We start from the raw sequence: 18,899 nt of genomic DNA on the forward strand, positions 1-18,899 counted from the left end.
GGGTTCTTGTTGGTTTTGCAGGATGCTCTACTTCTGCTTTTCAAAGGTGTATGGTTCTGTAATTTTGCATCTGTTTGCATGTGGGTGTAAACGTTGAGTTGACGGGCACGGCCAGCAGCAGCTTATTTGGATGTTAAGTGACGAGAGGCTCTAATAAAACCCAGAACAGGCAGAACTAAACAGAAAATCTCATGATGCAAGAATGATTTTGTGCAAAAGACTGAAGACGTCACCTTTAAGCAAAGATTGATTCTGTTAGTGACACTGAGTGGAATTTAGTCAATGTTTTATCCCTCACAAGACAATCAGATGTATGTTTCTATGAAACTGATGTATCATATCTGTGAAAGACTCTATAAAATAAACTTTAACATCGATAGAAATTGAAGGTCCTATTTAAATTTAATCTCTTTTAGCTTCAGAATTCTGACATCTTGTGCTTCTCTTTAGTTTAAAACCCAGTGATATCAGGCAATCCAATGGCTGCTGTTTGCTCCAGGTTCACTACGAGTGGTGGAGAAGGATCCTGAAGTACTTCTGGATGACTGTAGTGATGTACACCATGCTGGTCCTCACCATCGTCTACACCTTCCAGTTTGACGGAGCCGACAACTTCTGGAAATCAGCGCTGAACGTGTCGGACGACAAGTGAGTAACGACTGATCAGAGACGCAGGACGCCGACTCATCTCAGGTTTCCTTCCCAGCTGGATCTGAGCAAACAGCTTCCTCCTGACTACAATTTTTTAAGTGAGAATAGAAAACATAAAAAAGGAGGAGGCGTGGCTTCTATATTCAAAAATACCATAAATTGTAGTAAAATTTCTTTGGGTCATTTCACATCTTTTGAGTATCTTGGAATTCAAGTTAAAGGCTTAAAACGAACTTTGACACTAACTTTATACAAAACTCCAACATATGTGGAAAATTTCTTTACTGACTTGAATGATCTTTTATCTCTCATATGCATTGATTATGATTGTTTAATAATTGTTGGTGATTTTAACATTCATGTGGACAAACCCCAAGACAGAGGGGCAAAAAAGCTCTCTGATATTTTAGAAAATTTTGGTTTAACACAACATGTTAAACAAGCAACACACACTCAAGGACACACACTGGACCTGGTTATCAGTAAGGGTGTGATATTTCCAATGTCTCTGTAATTGATGTCACCCTGTCGGATCACTTTGCTGTTATCTTTGAAGGTTCTTTATTCTTTGACCCACTTGGACAAACAGCTATTGTCACAAAACGTTCTTTCACAGAAAACACAGCAGAAACATTTAATCAAATCTACTCTTCTCCTCACCCTTAAGCTGGAATGATGTAGATCAGTTGTAGATGATTTTCAGTCTAAAGTTTCATATATCATTGATTCCATTGCTCCAATTAAAGTAAAGGTTGTGTCTGGTAGAAAGAAATCTCCATGGAGAAAAGCACAAACAGTTGTTCTGCAAGACAAGTCTGTCGCAGAGCAGAACGAAAATGACGTAAAACTCAACTTCACGTTCATAATGACATCTATAAAGAAAGACTACGTAACTATCACTCAACACTAAAACATGCAAGGGAGGCTTTCTTTGCAGATGTCATGAACAAAAACATCAACAATGCTCGAACTTTATTTGCAACAGTTGACAGGCTCACAAACCCTCCTATGATGTTACCACCTCAACTCCTATCTAATGCTGCCTGTAATAAGTTTTCCAGCTTCTTTTCAGAGAAAATCCAAAAAATCAGAGGATTAATCTGCACATCAACTTCAAAGCCAGAACCATTGCAGTACCAAAACAAAACAAATACAGAAAAATGACCCATTTTCAACTATTTAATTATAAAACCCTAGAAGAAATTATAAGTCAATTAAGTTCAAGCTCCTGCTGTCTGGATGTCCTACCCACACATTTCTTTAAGAAAGTCCTGCCTGTTATTGCTACTGATCTGATCCAAATCGTAAATCATTACTCAAATCAGGCGTTTTTCCCCAGGCCTTGAAAACAGCAGTCATCAAACCACTGCTAAAAAGTAACAACCTGGACAAATCACTATTGCAGAATTACAATCCGACCTCTGACCTCCCATTCATCAGCAAAGTTATTGAAAAAACTGTGTAAACAATTAAATAGTTTCCTCATGATGACCAACTGCTTTGACACTTTCCAGTCTGGTTTTCGTGCTCACCACAGCACGGAGACTGCCTCGTAAAAGTACTCAATGATATCCATATAAATACGGACTGTGGAGAACCACGGTGGTTCTGTTGGACCTCAGTGCAGCTTTTGACACTGTGACCATGACATATTACTGAATCGACTTGAAAGTTGGGTTGGACTTCCGGTTCGGTGCTCGACTGGTTTGAATCTTACATAAAGAACAGGGATTTCTTTGTTTCAATTGAAAACTTTATCAAAGAGGTCAAAGGTCACATGTGGGGTACCCCAAGGTTCAATCTTAGGACCCCTCTTAATTTATTTATATTCTCCCAGTAGCTCAGGTTATAACAGGAAATAATATTAGCTACCAAACTATGCGGATGATACACAGCTCTACATTACGATGTCACCAGGTGACTCTGAACCATCCAATCACTGAATAAATGTTTAGAAGCAGTAAATGTGTGGATGTTCCAAAACTTTCTCCAGCTGAACAAAAAAAAACTGAGGTCATTATTTTTGGACCTAAGAGGAACGATCTAGAGTCAATGCACAGCTTCAGTTATTACAACTTAAAACTAGCGATCAGGCCCGAAACCTGGGAGTAGTGATGGACTCAGACTTGAACCTTCAGAGCCACATAAAGACAGTTACAAAGTCAGCCTTCATCACCTGAAGAACATCTCCAAGATTAGAGGACTAATGTCTCAGCCAGATCTAGAGAAACTCATTCATGCATTTATCTTTAGTCGCATTGATTATTGCAACAGCGTCTTCACAGGCCTGTCCAACAAATCAATCAAACAGCTGCACTGATCCAGAATGCTGCTGCTCGCGTTCTCACTAGAACCAGGAAATAGAGACATAACACCAGTTTTAAAGTCCCTCCACTGGCCCTGTAACTCAAAGAATAGATTTTAAAATACTGTTGTTAGTTTACAAATCACTGAATGGTTTAGCACCATAATACATCAAAGATCTGCTGTTGTTGTATCAACCTTCCAGACCTCTCAGGTCTTCTGGTTCTGGTCTGCTCTGCATCCCCAGAACCAGAACCAAGAGAGGAGAAGCAGCTTTCAGCATCTATGACCAAAAATTTGGAACAAACTTCCAGAAACTGTAAAACAGCAGAAACCCTGACTTCTTTTAAATCGCAATTAAAAACACACCTGTTTAGAATTGTATTTGAAATGTAATATGTAACAATGTATTGTCTATTATATGTTGGATGACTTTGTGTTCTTGTGTTTATGATGTAAAGCACTGAAATGCCTTGCTGAAATGTGCTATACAAATAAAATTTGATTGATTGATTGATTATCAAACCACTGATTTACCTGAAACGCCCTGGATTCTTTTCCAACATTTTCCACATGTGGACTGCTTCTATTCAGGAAGAAGTTCATCTGAGAAAAAACATGGGATTTCACATGTGGGAGCATCAGATTAATTTGTCATTGCAACAGGATCATGTCTGTGTCTCTTTAAAAAAGAATGCATAAAAACATCTTGTGCAGGTTCTAGGGGTTTCACATCATGTTCTGTGAAACACATGAAAGAATCTCATTTGAAAAAATTTCCCACATGTGGAAAAAATGTAAAACAATTCGCATGTGAACTTTGTTACTTGTGAAACACAAGAACAGCTTCTGCACATGAAGTGATTTTCAATGTATGTTTCACATTTGATTATAACATTTGAAAAAGTTATGATCTAACACTAACATGTGAAATATTATATCAAAATTTGGAAAAATAGTTAATTTGTGTAGGATTTTACATGTGAACTGTTTTCACATGTTGAGATGACACGCAGAACCAAAATGTGAAGACACATGAGAAGATGTGAAGTTTATGTTTCACATTTGAAAATTTTCTAATCTAATTATAACATGTGAAGCACGAGGGGAAACATTTGACTTATGGAGTGGTTTTTTACTCATGTTTCACATGTACAAGTAATGTGACATGCGAAACACACAAAGGAATACCTTGCACATGTGAAATCTTATCCAGCATGGATTTCACATGTGGAAAGTATATTCTGCTGTAATATGTGGGAAAATGGTTAACATTTGTAGGATTTCACATGTTGAAATTTTAGAGTATTTTCTGCTCATAAAAGGATTGTCACTGTTTCAGTGTTCACATTTATAATTTAATAGTAACATGTGAAACACATGGGAAAACATTTGGAAACAATGCTGTAACTTCTAAAATTTGTGGATGTGTTTTGTTAAACTCAGGAAATGTGTTTTTCCAACGTTTTGTTTTATTCTAAAAATGTTTGCTCTGTTGTAGCTCTGTACCATAATTTCATAGCTCCTTGCATTTAAGCGATGAGAGAATTAAAAATATAAACAGTTTCATGTCATGTTGTAACTTCAGATCTCCTCTTTTTGTTTTGTTATTTTAAATCTGTTGCAGGTTGAAGGACTTGGGTCTGGAGCGGTTTTCAGTTTCCATGCTTTTCACTCGGATCTTTATTCCCACTTCCTTCCTGCTGGTGTGTATCCTCCACCTGCACTATTTCCACGAACCCTTCCTGCAGCTCACCGACCTGCAGGCCGTGATAGCCAAAGAAGAAAGCACCATTTACAGGTGAGGCTAGAGTCACATTTATTTTTAAGAAACAGCGTAATTTTTTATTTATTTTGTAAGATTTCACAGGGATTGCTTATAAAGTTATAAAGTCCTGGGAGATTCTGTGGTGACCTTCATATGGACCTGAAGATGAACTGTGAATGGTTTGCCATTGTCAGCGAGGATGTATTTATTTTTTTAAGATTTTGAAGCTCTAAAAAAATGCTTGCTATGTGATCATTAAACGTGTGAAAGTTAATTGAATATTTTTGAGTGTTATTCTGACGACTAATCTGGAAAAAAAAATTCCACATTCAGCATCTGCAACTAAAAAAATAAGTTACATTGAAATGTAACGTAAGATATGATTTTTAAAAAATTTAAACCACATTCAAGCTGCAGGATCAATAATGACTAGTAATGCACATCAACAAACTATTAAGAAATAAAACTAAAATTCAAATGTTGCTTCTATGCGAGTTTTGTTCAGTCTCACTGATCTAATTTCTGCTACACTTTTACAAAAATATAAGGTTCTAAATAAAAAAGCTTTAATGAGTAACTGCTCTTAATAAAAGTTCTCATAATGGCTCCCCATACAAGTTATGGCCTATTTAAATTATAACTTAAGTTGCTTCAGTTTCGTCATGTCCTGAGTGACTGAGAGCAAATAAGTAGATAGAGATGAATATCTGGGGAGTATAATGACTTAAATGTAACACTTAAAGCAGCAGGGTTTATACAGAGAAATATTCAGATTTTATTTTGTGGTTTTAAAGGCTTGAAGTCGTGAGAGCTTTCTGTTTTTACTATCTGTTCTCGGCTCCCACGTACAGAGCTGGGTCTACGCTCCTTCCCGTTTCAAACTCTTCTAAATAACCTAAAAGTTATTAAATATGAATAAAATGTTTGTGACCGTCGACAAAAAAACTTAAGTCTATGAAAGCAGTCTAAAGCAGCTTACCAAGCAATAAAATAACAAACTGCAGTATGATCTTTATTGTTAATGCGTTTCTTCTTATTGAGCAGTGAAACTAAATAAAAGGTTTACATGTCTTTAGTTTAGTGAAGGGTTTTGTGTTTGTGCTGCGGAGCCAGAGCTAACGGCTAACATCTAGCGGTTGGACTGAACCATTGTTCCAAAATTGGTAGGGGGGGACCTAAAATGTTTTTTTGTTTTTTTTTCTGAGATAAATGGCAGATTTATTTTGTTCTTTGTTTCTTTTGCCTTTTCATATTGTTGTTAATCAAATGCAAATTATATATTTTTTGGGGGGGACACTTCTAGACTTTTCCAAGATTGGCTAACGTTAGCATAAAGTTAGCAAATCCCATTGGTGTTCCCACTTGTAACTTGGACATGATGAAAAATAATGGGTAACTTTAGCAGTAAAATAAATGGAAAATGCCACACCAACAATTTTCCCCATTTTCCGCAATTTTCTGAGTTCATATTGTCATCTTTTTGGCTGTTGTTCCTCATAACAACTAATTTCTTTGTATTTACCTTTAATTAATAACCAAAATGACATCAAGGGCATTTGTCCTTCAATTTGATAATAATGGCTCTTTAATAATATTTCAGGAAAAAATATTGCCTGTTATTTTGAAATATTTGAAAACCAACTAGAATTAATAAATACTTATATATTTATACATACATATTTTGTATTTGGTGGTTAGCTGAATAGCATATATACATATAAAATGCTGACTAATATTTCACTGCTGCTTCCTGGCTTTATAGTAAATATAACAGTTAGTTAAACATACGAATAAAGCCGTTGCTGAAGCCACTTTTCTTCAGCTTTTCTCCAGTAGAACCAGTGCGCTCACCAGTTTGAGCGCTGGTTGTTTTGGTTTGTTTCTTATGGGTTTCCTTCCTGTTTCGCCGCTCCTGACCTGTGACCCGGTGCCATACTTTCTCTGCCGCCCTTCTCTCACAGCCATGTTAAAGTCAGGGAACGTGTCGATTTGATCATAAATAGGTGGGTATCTGCTCGCTTTTTCTCTGGTCCCCATCTTCAGCTCCGGGTGTGTCCTTCCCTTCCCCAAACCTTTCCTCTGTCCTTGTTTTTGGACTCTACCGTTGCTGCACAGTAATCACTTTCCCCTGGATTTGAGACGTTTCTCGTCACATGACTGGTTTTCCTTTTCAGGTGTTTTCATTTTTGCCTTTTGCTTGTAGCCCTAAAACGTTCTTAAGACATAAATTCCTCTAACTCAGGGGTGTCAAACTCATTTTTATGAGCCGGTTATGCCAGAATGTTTTGATGAAACCATAAACTGTTGAAATATTAATAAATAGCTGTTTCTGCATTCAATTATTACTTAAGATTAACAACTCAATATAATTTAACCAATCTCTTCACACTAATCAGTCCCTCCAGAATCTCATGATTGTTTCTGCTTAAAAAAATTTTGCGTTGAAAATCAGTGATTTAGAAATATTTCTAAAGCATTTTGCAAGATTTGAGCTCATGTAAATGTGTTCTTTTTGTTTGTTTGTTTTTTGTTACTTGCCACATCAATCATGGACTGCACTGCACAAACAGTGGTACCAGGTATTTTGGTCTAGTCTTCAGTGCAAAAATCACGTGAAATTAGACAAAAGTAACTTTTCAGCAAAATATAGCAGCTTTTTAAAGTAAATAATTCCTTAATATTATTAAAAATAATGCACTGCAGATTCTTTAAGTCATAATAGAACATTTTTCCCATGTTAAAAGTGAAATAATTTTCCAGTAGGACATTTTTTAAATCAATATTAAGGAATTATTGACTTAAAAAGCTCATATTTCTTGCTGAAAAGTTTTTGTAAGTCTTTTTCATCTAATTTCGAGTGCAAACTAAGATATTTGCACAAGAAAGTAGACTAAAATGCTTGGTAACATTTTGTGTTTTTGCAGTGTATCACTTGACAGTGTGTTAGCTTGAGGCAGCAGAGTAATAGATGTAAGAAATATTTTTATTTCCACCTGCAAGGTGGAGATGGTATCACTTGAATCCAATGTTTTTGATCATCTTTACAGAAAATTTCTAATAAACTCATATTTATAGAACAGCAGTAAAAAGTTTGGGGTTTTGTTCATTTGAATTGTCGCAATTTTAGAATCCCCAAAAACTGGAGGGACTGATTCATGTAAGTAGGCGGTCTACAGATAAAAACTATTTTGGTTTGATTGATAAAATGCTATTTAATCACTAAACTGTTATCTTGAAGGTCGTGTTTATTATTGATACGACCCTTTGGGGCCTCATAAGAAGCTCAGGCGGGCCAGATTTGGCCCCCGGGCCTTGAGTTTGACACATGATTTAACAGAAGCGTTTTTTTTGCAGCATGTTTGGATCTGTGAGAACGTCATCTTTCTCCTCAGTACCTTCCCAATGATCCACCACCCTTCTGTCCTCCCAACCTCCCAGTTTTCCTGCTTTTTAAAGTCTGCGTGGATCTCTGAGTGTTTTTCAGGTCTGATCTACGACTCGTTGTTAATATTCACATCTGTGTAACTTTATTTTCCTGAGCAGCATCAAAGAAAAAATTCCTTCTCAACAGAGCAAGTAAGTGTTGACTGCTGGATGGCAGAATGCTTGCCTTGATATGCGGCCGGTTCATGAAAGCCAAACCCGAACTTTGACAGCGCTCCATTGCCTGAGGAGACTTTGAACGGCGCTCCTGCCTCCCTTCAGCTGCTATTTAACTGCTGCAAGAAGAAAGTGATGGAATACCATCGATTGTTGTAAAGAATGCAGAGGGAATGTGCACTGCTTTATGATAACTATGCTGATGAAACACTGCAGGTTGCAGTGTAAGGCTGAGGAATCCCGATTTAACTTCTGCATCAATGTGAATGAGTTTTAATACAGTTATGAGGACTTTGTCTCTTTAAATTAACTCAACGACTTTACAGAGTTTCATTCATGGAAATTATTTCTACATGTCAGTGCAGGTCTGCTGCGTTTTTCAGCTCCACAGTTTTAGAGCTGCAGCTTCTTTTTATTGACAATAAAAGCAAACTTCTAATGAGTAGCTGATGCTTGATAAACTTTAAGTTAATAGGATTTGTCCCAAAAACAAATACCTCAGCTTTTTCTTTCGTGAAACACTTAAAGGAAAAGGAGAAGTTTGGCAGCCTTGCAATTAACTGTTTTTGATAATTAATCGATTATTCTGACTATTAATTGATTAATTGGTTTAAAAAATTCAGCAGATTTTTTTGTTTAAATCTTTTCATACAATATTAGAAATTTATTGAAATATGCAAATAAATAATTCAGGAAAACAAACATTTTGGTGCCTAAACTGGTATTTTTTAGTGAAAACTTGATCATTTGTAGCAAAGGATTGATTTGATGATCATTTTCAGGATTAACTGATTAATAAATTGATAACAAGAGGTGCTTAATAGGAGATTTGTTGTACAGAATTTGAACCAGGTGAAGCTAAAACTGCGAAGCGACAAGTTTTGGAAGTATTCTCCAGTTAATGATTAATCGATTGCTTAATTAGTTGACAGCTTTTTAAAGGATAGATTAATCGCAATTAGTCGTTTCAAAGCAGATGTTTTAAAAAGTGTCATATATATAATCACTGTTTTTTTTTTACAAGACATTTATGTCGTAAAATAAAGCTGCAGCTGTTTCTTTAGGTCCAACTGAGACTCAGAATGGACGGAAACGCACCAGTTTGTGAAAAGCAATTCAAAGAAAAGAAAAAAGTGACTTTATATTGCATTCAAGAGGTTTCTTATCACTTTTTCTTATTTAAAAAGTGATATTTAGATAAGAACAGTAACCCAAATTCATCAGCTAATGAGAATGATTAGCAGGTTACGAACTGCATGAGGGTCACTAGTTATGTTTTTTGGTTAAAACAAGTTAGTTCATTTATTGAAGTTACTCACAGTGAATCCATAGATTTTACTCAAATAAAAGTAGCGATACGTCGTAATAAAGTTATTAAAGTAAAAGTAAAAAGTACAGAGTAGTAAAAAGAAGTTACACAAGTAAATATAACAACTTACTATCCAACTCTGCTAGTATAATAATATTCTCTTTACTGAATAAATCCAGCGGTAGTTTTACTATTAATAAACGAGTCTACATAATCTACACCAGATTCAAAAGGAACCAAAAATCCTTTGGAGGATAGAAAAATAACCTAAGTATGAACTTTAAGGGCTGAAAGCAGACATTCCCAGAGGGCCTCATAAGTGTATTAAAGCAGACATGTGCAGACTGATATTTGCACGTATATCCAGGACTAAATGCCGTTCTCATGTCTTCAGACTGGCGGAGCCCGCAGCGAGCCTGGAGGACCTCACCATGCTCAGTGCGAGCTCGCTGGAGGCGGCGCTGCCCAGGGAGAAGGAGGAGCTGGAGGAGGAGGAGCGGAGCTGGAGCCCGGGAAACGAGAAGGAGCAGGTCCTCGTTTTGGTGGCCGACGCCAACATGAGCCACGAGAAACCCAAGAGCTTCTCCGACCAGCACCAGTCCAGCACAGAGGAGAGCCAGCACTGCAGCGCCGCGACGGAGCCGGAACCGAGCACAGAGCAGAGCTCGGGTACGCAGCCACAAGGCAGCGCTCTCCCAACAAAATATGATATTTTTTTATGTATTGGTTCACCAAACAAAACAAATTACACCTGTTGCACTGCAGGACCAACATTTTGACTCATGAATGTTCTAAAAAGTAAACAAAATGAAGACTTTATGAATGTTTTAGAGTGGCCTAGTCAAAGTCCAGACCTAAATCGGATTCAGATGCTGTGGCTTGACCTTGTACAAGCTCTTTATTCTCTAAAAGCTTTGAATGAGGCTTTAATTAAACCAAAATGTGCATGTAACTTGTTACATTTGCTCAATTACATTTACTTGAGTAACTTTACTTTTAGGAGTATTTTTTCTTTACTCTTACTTTAGTCATTTTATTATAAAGTATTTACATGAGTAAAATTTCTTTATTTTTCTACTAGTTAAATAAAAAACCAAAACATGTTTTAACCAAAAATTCACCAGACACAGACTCAAAAAATGTTTTTTCCGTGATTTTCTTATTTTTTGTTTCTTATAAGACTTATTGCCATTTTGGTCTTTAAATCACCAAAATTTCCTCTTAACTTTATATTTTGTTCCATCTGAATATGTAATTTTATTATATTAAATGATTGATAATTTGATCAGATACTCAGTACTTGAGTTGACTTTTCAACCAGACTATAGAGCGCTCCTCACTATAAGCCTCAGCGGGCTGCGTCCTTAATAAATCTGCTATAGCAGATTTATTATTGATCTGTATTGCCATATTGATGGTCCTCAACTGAAAATCATATGAGCTTCTTCAAGTGGTTTCCATGATGAGCAGGTATAAGTTTGAAAACATTTCTCCATCGTGCCTGCTAGCATGTGCTTGTCCTATATGAAAAGTGGCACCTTCTTCTTTGATTTCCATTTTTGACTTCCAATGATTCACTTCCTGCTTTAGAGCCCCCTGGTGGTTGAAGTAAATTCAGCAGAAAAGGTACTGGATACTCCAAAAGAATCCAAATTTACCAGCAAAACATTTTAAAATTGTACGGATTGGTGAAAATTCAACATTTGTACACAAACTAGAGGCTTTACTTTGCATGCACTTTGCATCATGTAGAATCCAGTGTTTACATGTGTTTTTTATTTGGTAGCAGTTTCATTCAGACCCTTTGCTGTGAGTATTTAGCCTGTGGCGTACAGTTTGTTAAAGCTCTCTACCAAAATTCAACTTCACCAGCTGGTCGTTAATCAAAGCAGCCCAAGTGGTAAAAATCGGGTCGCCTTACCGATTTTTTACATTCTGTGGATTTATTTCTCGTTTTACTTTCTCATGCAGCGCGTAGTTCACTTTCTCATCTAAAGTCAAGCTGGTCTTAAATTAAAATGCAGTTTATGCACACAGAAAATAAAATAGGTAATAAAACAAAGCCCCGCGGGACCTCTGGGTTTATAATGAGCTGTCGCTGCTATATCCGTTCTTATCCAAACAACAAGGCCTCTGTTAAAAACGCTCTGAGTTGGACATTTTATATCCTTTATGAGAATATAAAACCGGGTATTGCACTACCTCCTATTTCTCAGATCGTTAAACGTAAAGTTTGGAATCTGAACCCATTTTTGAGCATGTTTAGGTCACTTAAAACACGTCTTAACATTCTTCACTGCTATTCTCAAAGTGAAATTTGAATTACTTAAAACTTAAACTTAAAAAAAACAAATTAAATCCCATTATTTGACCAGTTTGTTGATGTAATCATTTATGCATCCAACCCAACTTGATGGTAACTTTGATAAGGAACAAGAGCTATAGAGTGAATAACTTAAATTTAAAATTTAGAGTACTTTTCCTTTCTGTTTTTAGTAATTACTTCTTTAAAGTGTTTTTTACCTTAAACTTCAACTCCGTCTGTTTGAAAGTGAAGGTAAAAGTGAGGGATGTGGGGTAGTTGAAACGTTTACGGAGTTTTTTTATTCCGTCAGATCTGAAGAATAAGTGGCATCTGGTGGTGGACCGGCTGTCGGTGCTCTTCCTCAAGTTCTTGGAGTATTTCCATAAACTGCAGCTGTTCATCTGGTGGCTGCTGGAAATCCACATCATCAAGATTGTGTCATCCTACATCATACTCGTCTGCATCTGGGAGGTAAAGAAGCTTCAGCAGCTGTATTCTTTATCGATTCGTTATCTGAAAATACTAAGAAATACCTGTTAGATTTCAAAAAACATTTATTCAAATTAATCTAAAACGTAATGCTTGAGTACGGGAAGCTATTGGGACCACTGTAGATTATATTTCTGTCAAAAAAATAATAATTTTTAGTAAAGATGTAGACAAGATGTAAATTTGTGTGAAAAAAATTACAACTTTCCATTACTAAATGCATAATTTAGGATAAAAACAAACAAAAAAACTCAGAAATTCTGGCTTTTTTTTTATTACTGACTTAATAATTTCAGTTTTCTTTCTTACAAATTTCTGATTTGTCAGAGAATAACTTTATACTGTAGGTTTGTTTTCTGTCTTGAAAATTTCAAAAAAATTTCTCACAAATTAAGTCTTTTCTTAATGAATAAAATGAAACTACATTTTTAGTACAGTTTAATTTCCTAAAAAATGTAGAGAATGTGGAGTGGTAGAAACTTATAACTCCATGTTTTTTTCTTATGTTCTGTCATAGCCCGGCGATTCTATGCCTTACAGAAACATTTATGCTCCTTAAACTTTTTTACTTTATGGTGAAACAACAAACTTTAATGAGTTTCTGTCAGCATTTAATGTGATGGACTAAAGTAAAGTGATATGATTGAAAAAAGTGGACTTGCATTAACTCGTTTTTCATTCACACCAGCCATGTTTAGTTCGCTTTAATCCAACCCTAATTCGAAAGTTTGGTTCATTTAGATGCGATGTGCAATCAAACTCTTAACACAGACCAAAAGGTGACCTCTGGTCCACCTAAAAATCTATGTCCAGGTTCGGTTGAAGTGAATTCTGGTGCAATTTGAATGCTTATGTGAACGCCATGTGGACCAGAAACTGCTCCAAAAGCAGGAAGTGGACTCTAGCGCAGGGCATTCTGGGCGAATATAACCAAAACAAAAGTGAGTTAATTAATTTTGTTTACAATTTATGGAGAAGGAAGTTACGCTCATGTCTTCCTCTTCCTATGTGTCGTTTCCTTTAGTGGTTCTTGTTGCAGCGCCCCCAGAGGCGAGAAGGGGAACAGGTTCTTCAATTATTGTGAGAAGTGTGAAAAACCAGCTGAAAATCTAACTAATGTTCAACTTTAGTCTCTAGTTGAACCAAGTCTAGCGGTTTTTCATCATGCATCACCTCAAAGAGATCTGTTCAACCCATCATCTCCTGCTGAAACCTTTTAAATATGGATAAAAGTACGAAATGTATTCAGCAGGATGACACTAAAAGAGACAGTAATACATTTTTAGACCTATTTTTTCTTGTCATTATGCTGGAAATTAAACATAGAGATAATATCAAAAATATTAGATTAATATTAAAAATCCCTTTTTTTTTACTTCTTTGATTTGTTATCTTTAACATTACGTAAAAAGAACATAAATAAAGAAGTATTTCTGTCATTCTGAGTGGGGAACAAGCTTAATGTGACCATTTTCATGTCCTCATCACCTGTATTGTCTCCTGTGCAGGTGTCTTTGCTCAACTATGTGTTCCTGGCGTCGTGGGCCTTCGCGCTGCCCTACAGCCAGTACCGACCCCTTGCCTCCAGTGTTTGCACTGTCTGGACGTGTGTCATCATCGTGTGCAAAATGTTGTACCAGCTGAAGACTATAGAGCCCACACAATACAAGTGCACCGTAGTAAATACCACCTTCGCCTGTCTAACATGTTTTATTATCACTGCATGGATCAGTTTGTGTCACTAAACTGTTTTTGCTTTGAAAGCTTCATTACTGTCAACATTTCATTTTCATTGCATTGAACAAACAGTTAGAACCAGAAGTTTATGTACACTGCTGCAAAAACACTAAATCTAAATCAAGTATTTCTGATTTACTTACTGGTGGAAATATTTTGGTAGAGTCTTAAGTTAGTTTTATCTTATTTCAAGTAACTTTTCCGCAAGAAGCTTGTTTTAAGTCTGTAATACCTTAATATTAATTGAAAAGTACTATTTCCCGTGGCAGATTATTTCACTTACATCATGTAAAAATTTTATTTTATATGTATAAAATGTCTTGTTATAAGTTAATTAATATGCCAGTAGAAGTGGTGCTTTTTAAAGCCAATATTAAGAAATGATTGACTTAAAACTAGCTTCTATTTCTGGCTGAGAAGTTACTTGTAATTTATTTTAGTCTTTTTTTTCATGTGCACTAAAACTTTTGCACTTGAAACTAGACAAAAAATACTTGGTGAGATTTTGTGTTTTATATTTTATCTGAAGTTAAATCAGGTCAGCTAGCATTACCAATATTATATTTATTTGCTAAAATCCACAATAATGAAGATATGAGATTTATTTATTAATGTCTCCATTATCAAAAGTTTACATACAAAATGTTCACTGTCTCTTTAAACAATAAAAAAAGGTGTGACTCTAATTGAGTTAATTGGCGTCATACCTGACACTCTTTGCTTTCCGGTTTGGGAATGTAAAAATAATTCAGTCAAGATTTTAAGAAGGAAATCAAGGAGCTTCCTAAGTCTGTTTCTTCCTTAGAAGCAACTTGTCGATGCTTCAAGGTGCCTCGTTCTTCTGTTCAGACATTTATATTAAACTTCTGATTCTCATTATTGTGTTTCTGCTAATTAAATTTAAATGATTTCAGTAATTCTAAGCTAAAACAAGAGAGGTTTGATCTGATTCAACTTCAGACAGTGAGAGCAAAGCTGTTTGTGTTTTTATTCGGTGAATGTAAACCTCTAATTTCAGCTGTAAATACTTCATATCCATGTTTTTCTACATGCTGGTGTTCATATTTAGTTTAGTTTAATTAAAAACATTAAAAACAATTTCTTCTTCTGTACACAGCCAGTTTCCTACTCAGATGATGTTAAGAACAGCCTTGTGAAGACGCCGTTATATAACAGCACATCTGACCTCGGTCGCTGGGTCGGCCTGAGGAAGGATAACGAAGACCTGCTCAAATACCTCAGGGTGAGCAGGAAGTCCTCAGAAATATGCAAAAACAGATTTATATAGAGGATCTGAAGGGTCAGATATACTGCTACTGTCATCAAAAAGCTTGATAAACCAAGAAATGTACATATAAGTCGAAGATTGTTTACTTCTTTGTCTTCAAATGACGCAACAGATTATAGAAATATAGTAAAAGTACAGATACGGAATGTAAAATATAGCGCCGTAAAGGTTGAGAGTGTCCTTTGATAAATGAAAAATATACTGAAGGCAGAGTTTCAGAATGAGCAGGAGCTTCTTAAAGAGACAGAAGCCTATTTTCAAGGAGTTCAATCAGAAAGTAAAATTTTTTTCCAAGTCCTTCAGCTCTGTAAAAAAATTAATAAACCACTTAAAATGACCAGTTTTTCTGATTTGACTCTTTATAGGTTTATGTTTGAGTAAAATGAACATTGTTCTTTTATTCTATGAACTACTGACATGTCTCTGAAATTTCAAGCACAGATTGAGTTTTTATTTGCAGAAAATGAGAAATGGTCAAAATAACAAAAAGCTGCAGAGCTTTTAGACCTCAAATAATTTGAAGAAAACAAGTTTATGTTCATTTAGAAACAACAATACTAATATTTTAACTCAGGAAGAGTTCAGAAATCAATATTTGGTGGAAAAACCAGGAGGTTTTCAATGGGGTCCAGTGCAGTGGCTCTTAGTTTTTTACAGAGCTGTACATATTACATTTTTATAACAACTGACGTTAATATAGCTACTTGTTTGTGCTATAAAATGACAATATGTGCCTGGAAAACATACAACCCTTTAAATGTTGAATTAATATCTGATTTTTCTTTTTTTCACTAAAAGCTTTGACCAAAACAAAATAATGTTATTGTTGCAGGACAACCTGTTGATGTTGGCGCTGCTGGCCTTCGAGATGACCCTCTATCGCCATCAGCAGTACTTCAGGTTGAGGAACAAACTGTCGCCCCCCGCAGCCAGAATCATCTTCCATGACGTCACCCGCCAGCACCTCGACATCGGCATCGTCAGCTTCGTTAAATACTTCGTCAACTACTTCTTCTACAAGTTTGGACTTGAGGTAGAAAGTTCAGTGACGTAGTGAATGTGTGTTTTATGGAGAGGTGTTTGACGCCTCTGCTGGGTGTCTCAGACGTGCCTGCTGCTGGTGGTGAACGTGATTGGTCAGCGAATGGATTTCTACGCCATGCTCCACGCCTTCGCCCTCATCGCAGTCATGCACAGACGCAGAAGAAAAGCCATCGCTGAGATCTGGTCAAAGTACTGCTTCTTCCTGGCATGCATGCTCACAGTCCAGTACTTTGTGTGCATCGGGATCCCACCGGCTGCCTGTAAAGGTTTGTGTGCTTGGATAAATCACAATAAGAGTGAAACGTCTGCCTGGTTTTTATCTAGAATGTTATCCTGGATTATGTCCAGATATTTGATCCTTCAATTTAAAACTGGTTTTGTTCCTGATCCAATACGTTTCCAAAACTTTTCTGAGCATTTTGTGTTTTTTAATCTTATCCTAATGAAGATAGTAGATTTAAAGCTGCAGTATGTAACACTTATTTTAAAAATTGTTTGGTTTTTTTTGCATATTTATTAAAAGTATCACCACGTTTGACAGCGTAATATGAGACAAATAATCTGTGCAAAGATGCATTTCCTCCACCTTCTCCATGAGCCACTTGTGCCGTCTGAAGAACTGTACCACTCCCGGCCAAAAACAACCAATCAGAGCACGGAGGCGGGTTTTAGCGCCGTCAATCAACCTCATGTATTCACTGCGGAATGTGCAAATAGTATAAAAACAACGCAGAATTCATGAAAACTGACGGGGTCCGTTGTGTGTAGCATATTCGAGAATAAGAAGGAGGGTGTGTGCAGTGTGTACACAAGCTTGATTGACAGAGTCAACACACAGTCAAGACACTCCTCCTGGTTCTGATTGGTTGTTTCTGACTGGGAGCGGTGTATTTCTGCACATAGCAATAGCACAACAGTGTGAAGGCAAAGGAGCTTGATTTTTTTTTTCTGATTATCTGCATCATTTTTTTTTTACAAATATGTAAAAATAAATTAATAATAATATTACATCCTAACTTTAAAAGTTCTTCACAAAACTAACCTTGTTGACATTTTCACACGTTTTAAACGCCTGTCTCATGGTGAAGTTTTTCGTTCCAGATTATCCCTGGAGGTTTCCAAAATATGAGACCACCTCCAACGTGATCAAGTGGCTCTACATCCCAGACTTCCAAATGAAGCCCAATCCGTATTTCCTCATTTGTAAGTGAAATGAGAAATAAGTTTACAGGGTGAAAATGAGAAACCTCAGAATGAGAATAGCTGTACTGGCTAAGAAAGCAATTGTTTATCATCCTCATGTACTCGCTGCTCAGTCTGCTAATGACGGAGAAACAACTTGCCGTTTATCCACCATCACCACTGGCTATGCTAACTGACTTTAGCGTTGGTGGCAGACTATGTTGTGGTGAAGCAGATGTTGGGTGAGGCGTTCAGATTAAAACATATTAATACATCGTGTCAATAAAAAGCTCAACATGTAAACACAGTCCTATAACAGTCTTTCTCAAACTGAGGCCACCTAGAGGTCCATGAGGTACTGCATACTACAGCTAGCTTACCAAAGGACTGTGTTTAACAATAATAGAGGATTATTGGTTTAGTGCGGGTCACTAACAAGAAAACCTGAAGATACCAGTGGAAAGTTTCTCAGAACTTTTGTTTTTGAACATTATGACAATACACTGCACTGCACCCCACGCTGACTAACTGCATCTCAACAGCTACGGTAAAATTATTTATATTGTGTCACCAACTGACTGAAAAAATGTTTTCAACTTAAGTCTGTCTTTTTTTATTTGCTTCTAAAACATTATTAGTACAAACACTTGTAGTAAATAACCTTTTTGATCAGAAAGCTTAGAATCCAAACTTTCAGAATCTGTAAATATTTCAAAACACACCGAGTTATTTGTGGTTTTATTCTGGTTACGTTTACGAAGCAGCGCCACCTTCACATTAGGAGGAACGGTAACACTTTATTTGAATGGGTGCATAAGACTGACATGACACAGTCATAAACATAAAGGAGTCTGTCATTTAATAAATAATTACACCTTTAACGCAAAATTAACACTTTTGATGAACTTTTGATGCAAGATTTGGTAAAACTTTGCATTGAAAGTGTCATTATCCACTGAATAGTTGAAAGTTGGCCATTTTAATGGGCTTTTAAAGTAACTTTTCAATAAAAGTAATTTTTTACCAAATTATACTTCATGTCAACAGCACTAAACATTCATAAAGACTCCTTCATGTTCAGAACAGATGTTATGTCAAGTTTATGCACATTTTTTCACATAAAGATAAAGAGTTAATTCTTTAATTTCAGGTTGTGTATATTGAGATGTTGTGTTCTAGTTATTTGGTGTGACATGTTAAAAATGATTTTAATGGACTGAGT

General features: G+C 36.2%; 1 protein-coding gene across 1 annotated transcript in view; it reads left to right on the top strand.

The window, feature by feature from the left end:
* Positions 1–18,899, top strand: part of LOC129377973 (piezo-type mechanosensitive ion channel component 2) — a 107,559-nt gene that overhangs the window by 53,883 nt on the left and 34,777 nt on the right. Inside the window, exons 16-24 of the mRNA XM_055058194.1 lie at positions 500–648; positions 4,583–4,756; positions 10,027–10,301; positions 12,248–12,408; positions 13,935–14,105; positions 15,281–15,406; positions 16,284–16,484; positions 16,557–16,761; positions 17,597–17,698. Coding sequence (XP_054914169.1) covers positions 500–648; positions 4,583–4,756; positions 10,027–10,301; positions 12,248–12,408; positions 13,935–14,105; positions 15,281–15,406; positions 16,284–16,484; positions 16,557–16,761; positions 17,597–17,698 — 1,564 coding nt within the window. The remainder of the gene's footprint in view (positions 1–499; positions 649–4,582; positions 4,757–10,026; positions 10,302–12,247; positions 12,409–13,934; positions 14,106–15,280; positions 15,407–16,283; positions 16,485–16,556; positions 16,762–17,596; positions 17,699–18,899) is intronic.

This window comes from Poeciliopsis prolifica, unplaced genomic scaffold (genome assembly GCF_027474105.1).
Source record: "Poeciliopsis prolifica strain line A6 unplaced genomic scaffold, Auburn_PproV2 SCAFFOLD050, whole genome shotgun sequence".
Taxonomy (NCBI): Eukaryota; Metazoa; Chordata; class Actinopteri; order Cyprinodontiformes; family Poeciliidae; genus Poeciliopsis; species Poeciliopsis prolifica.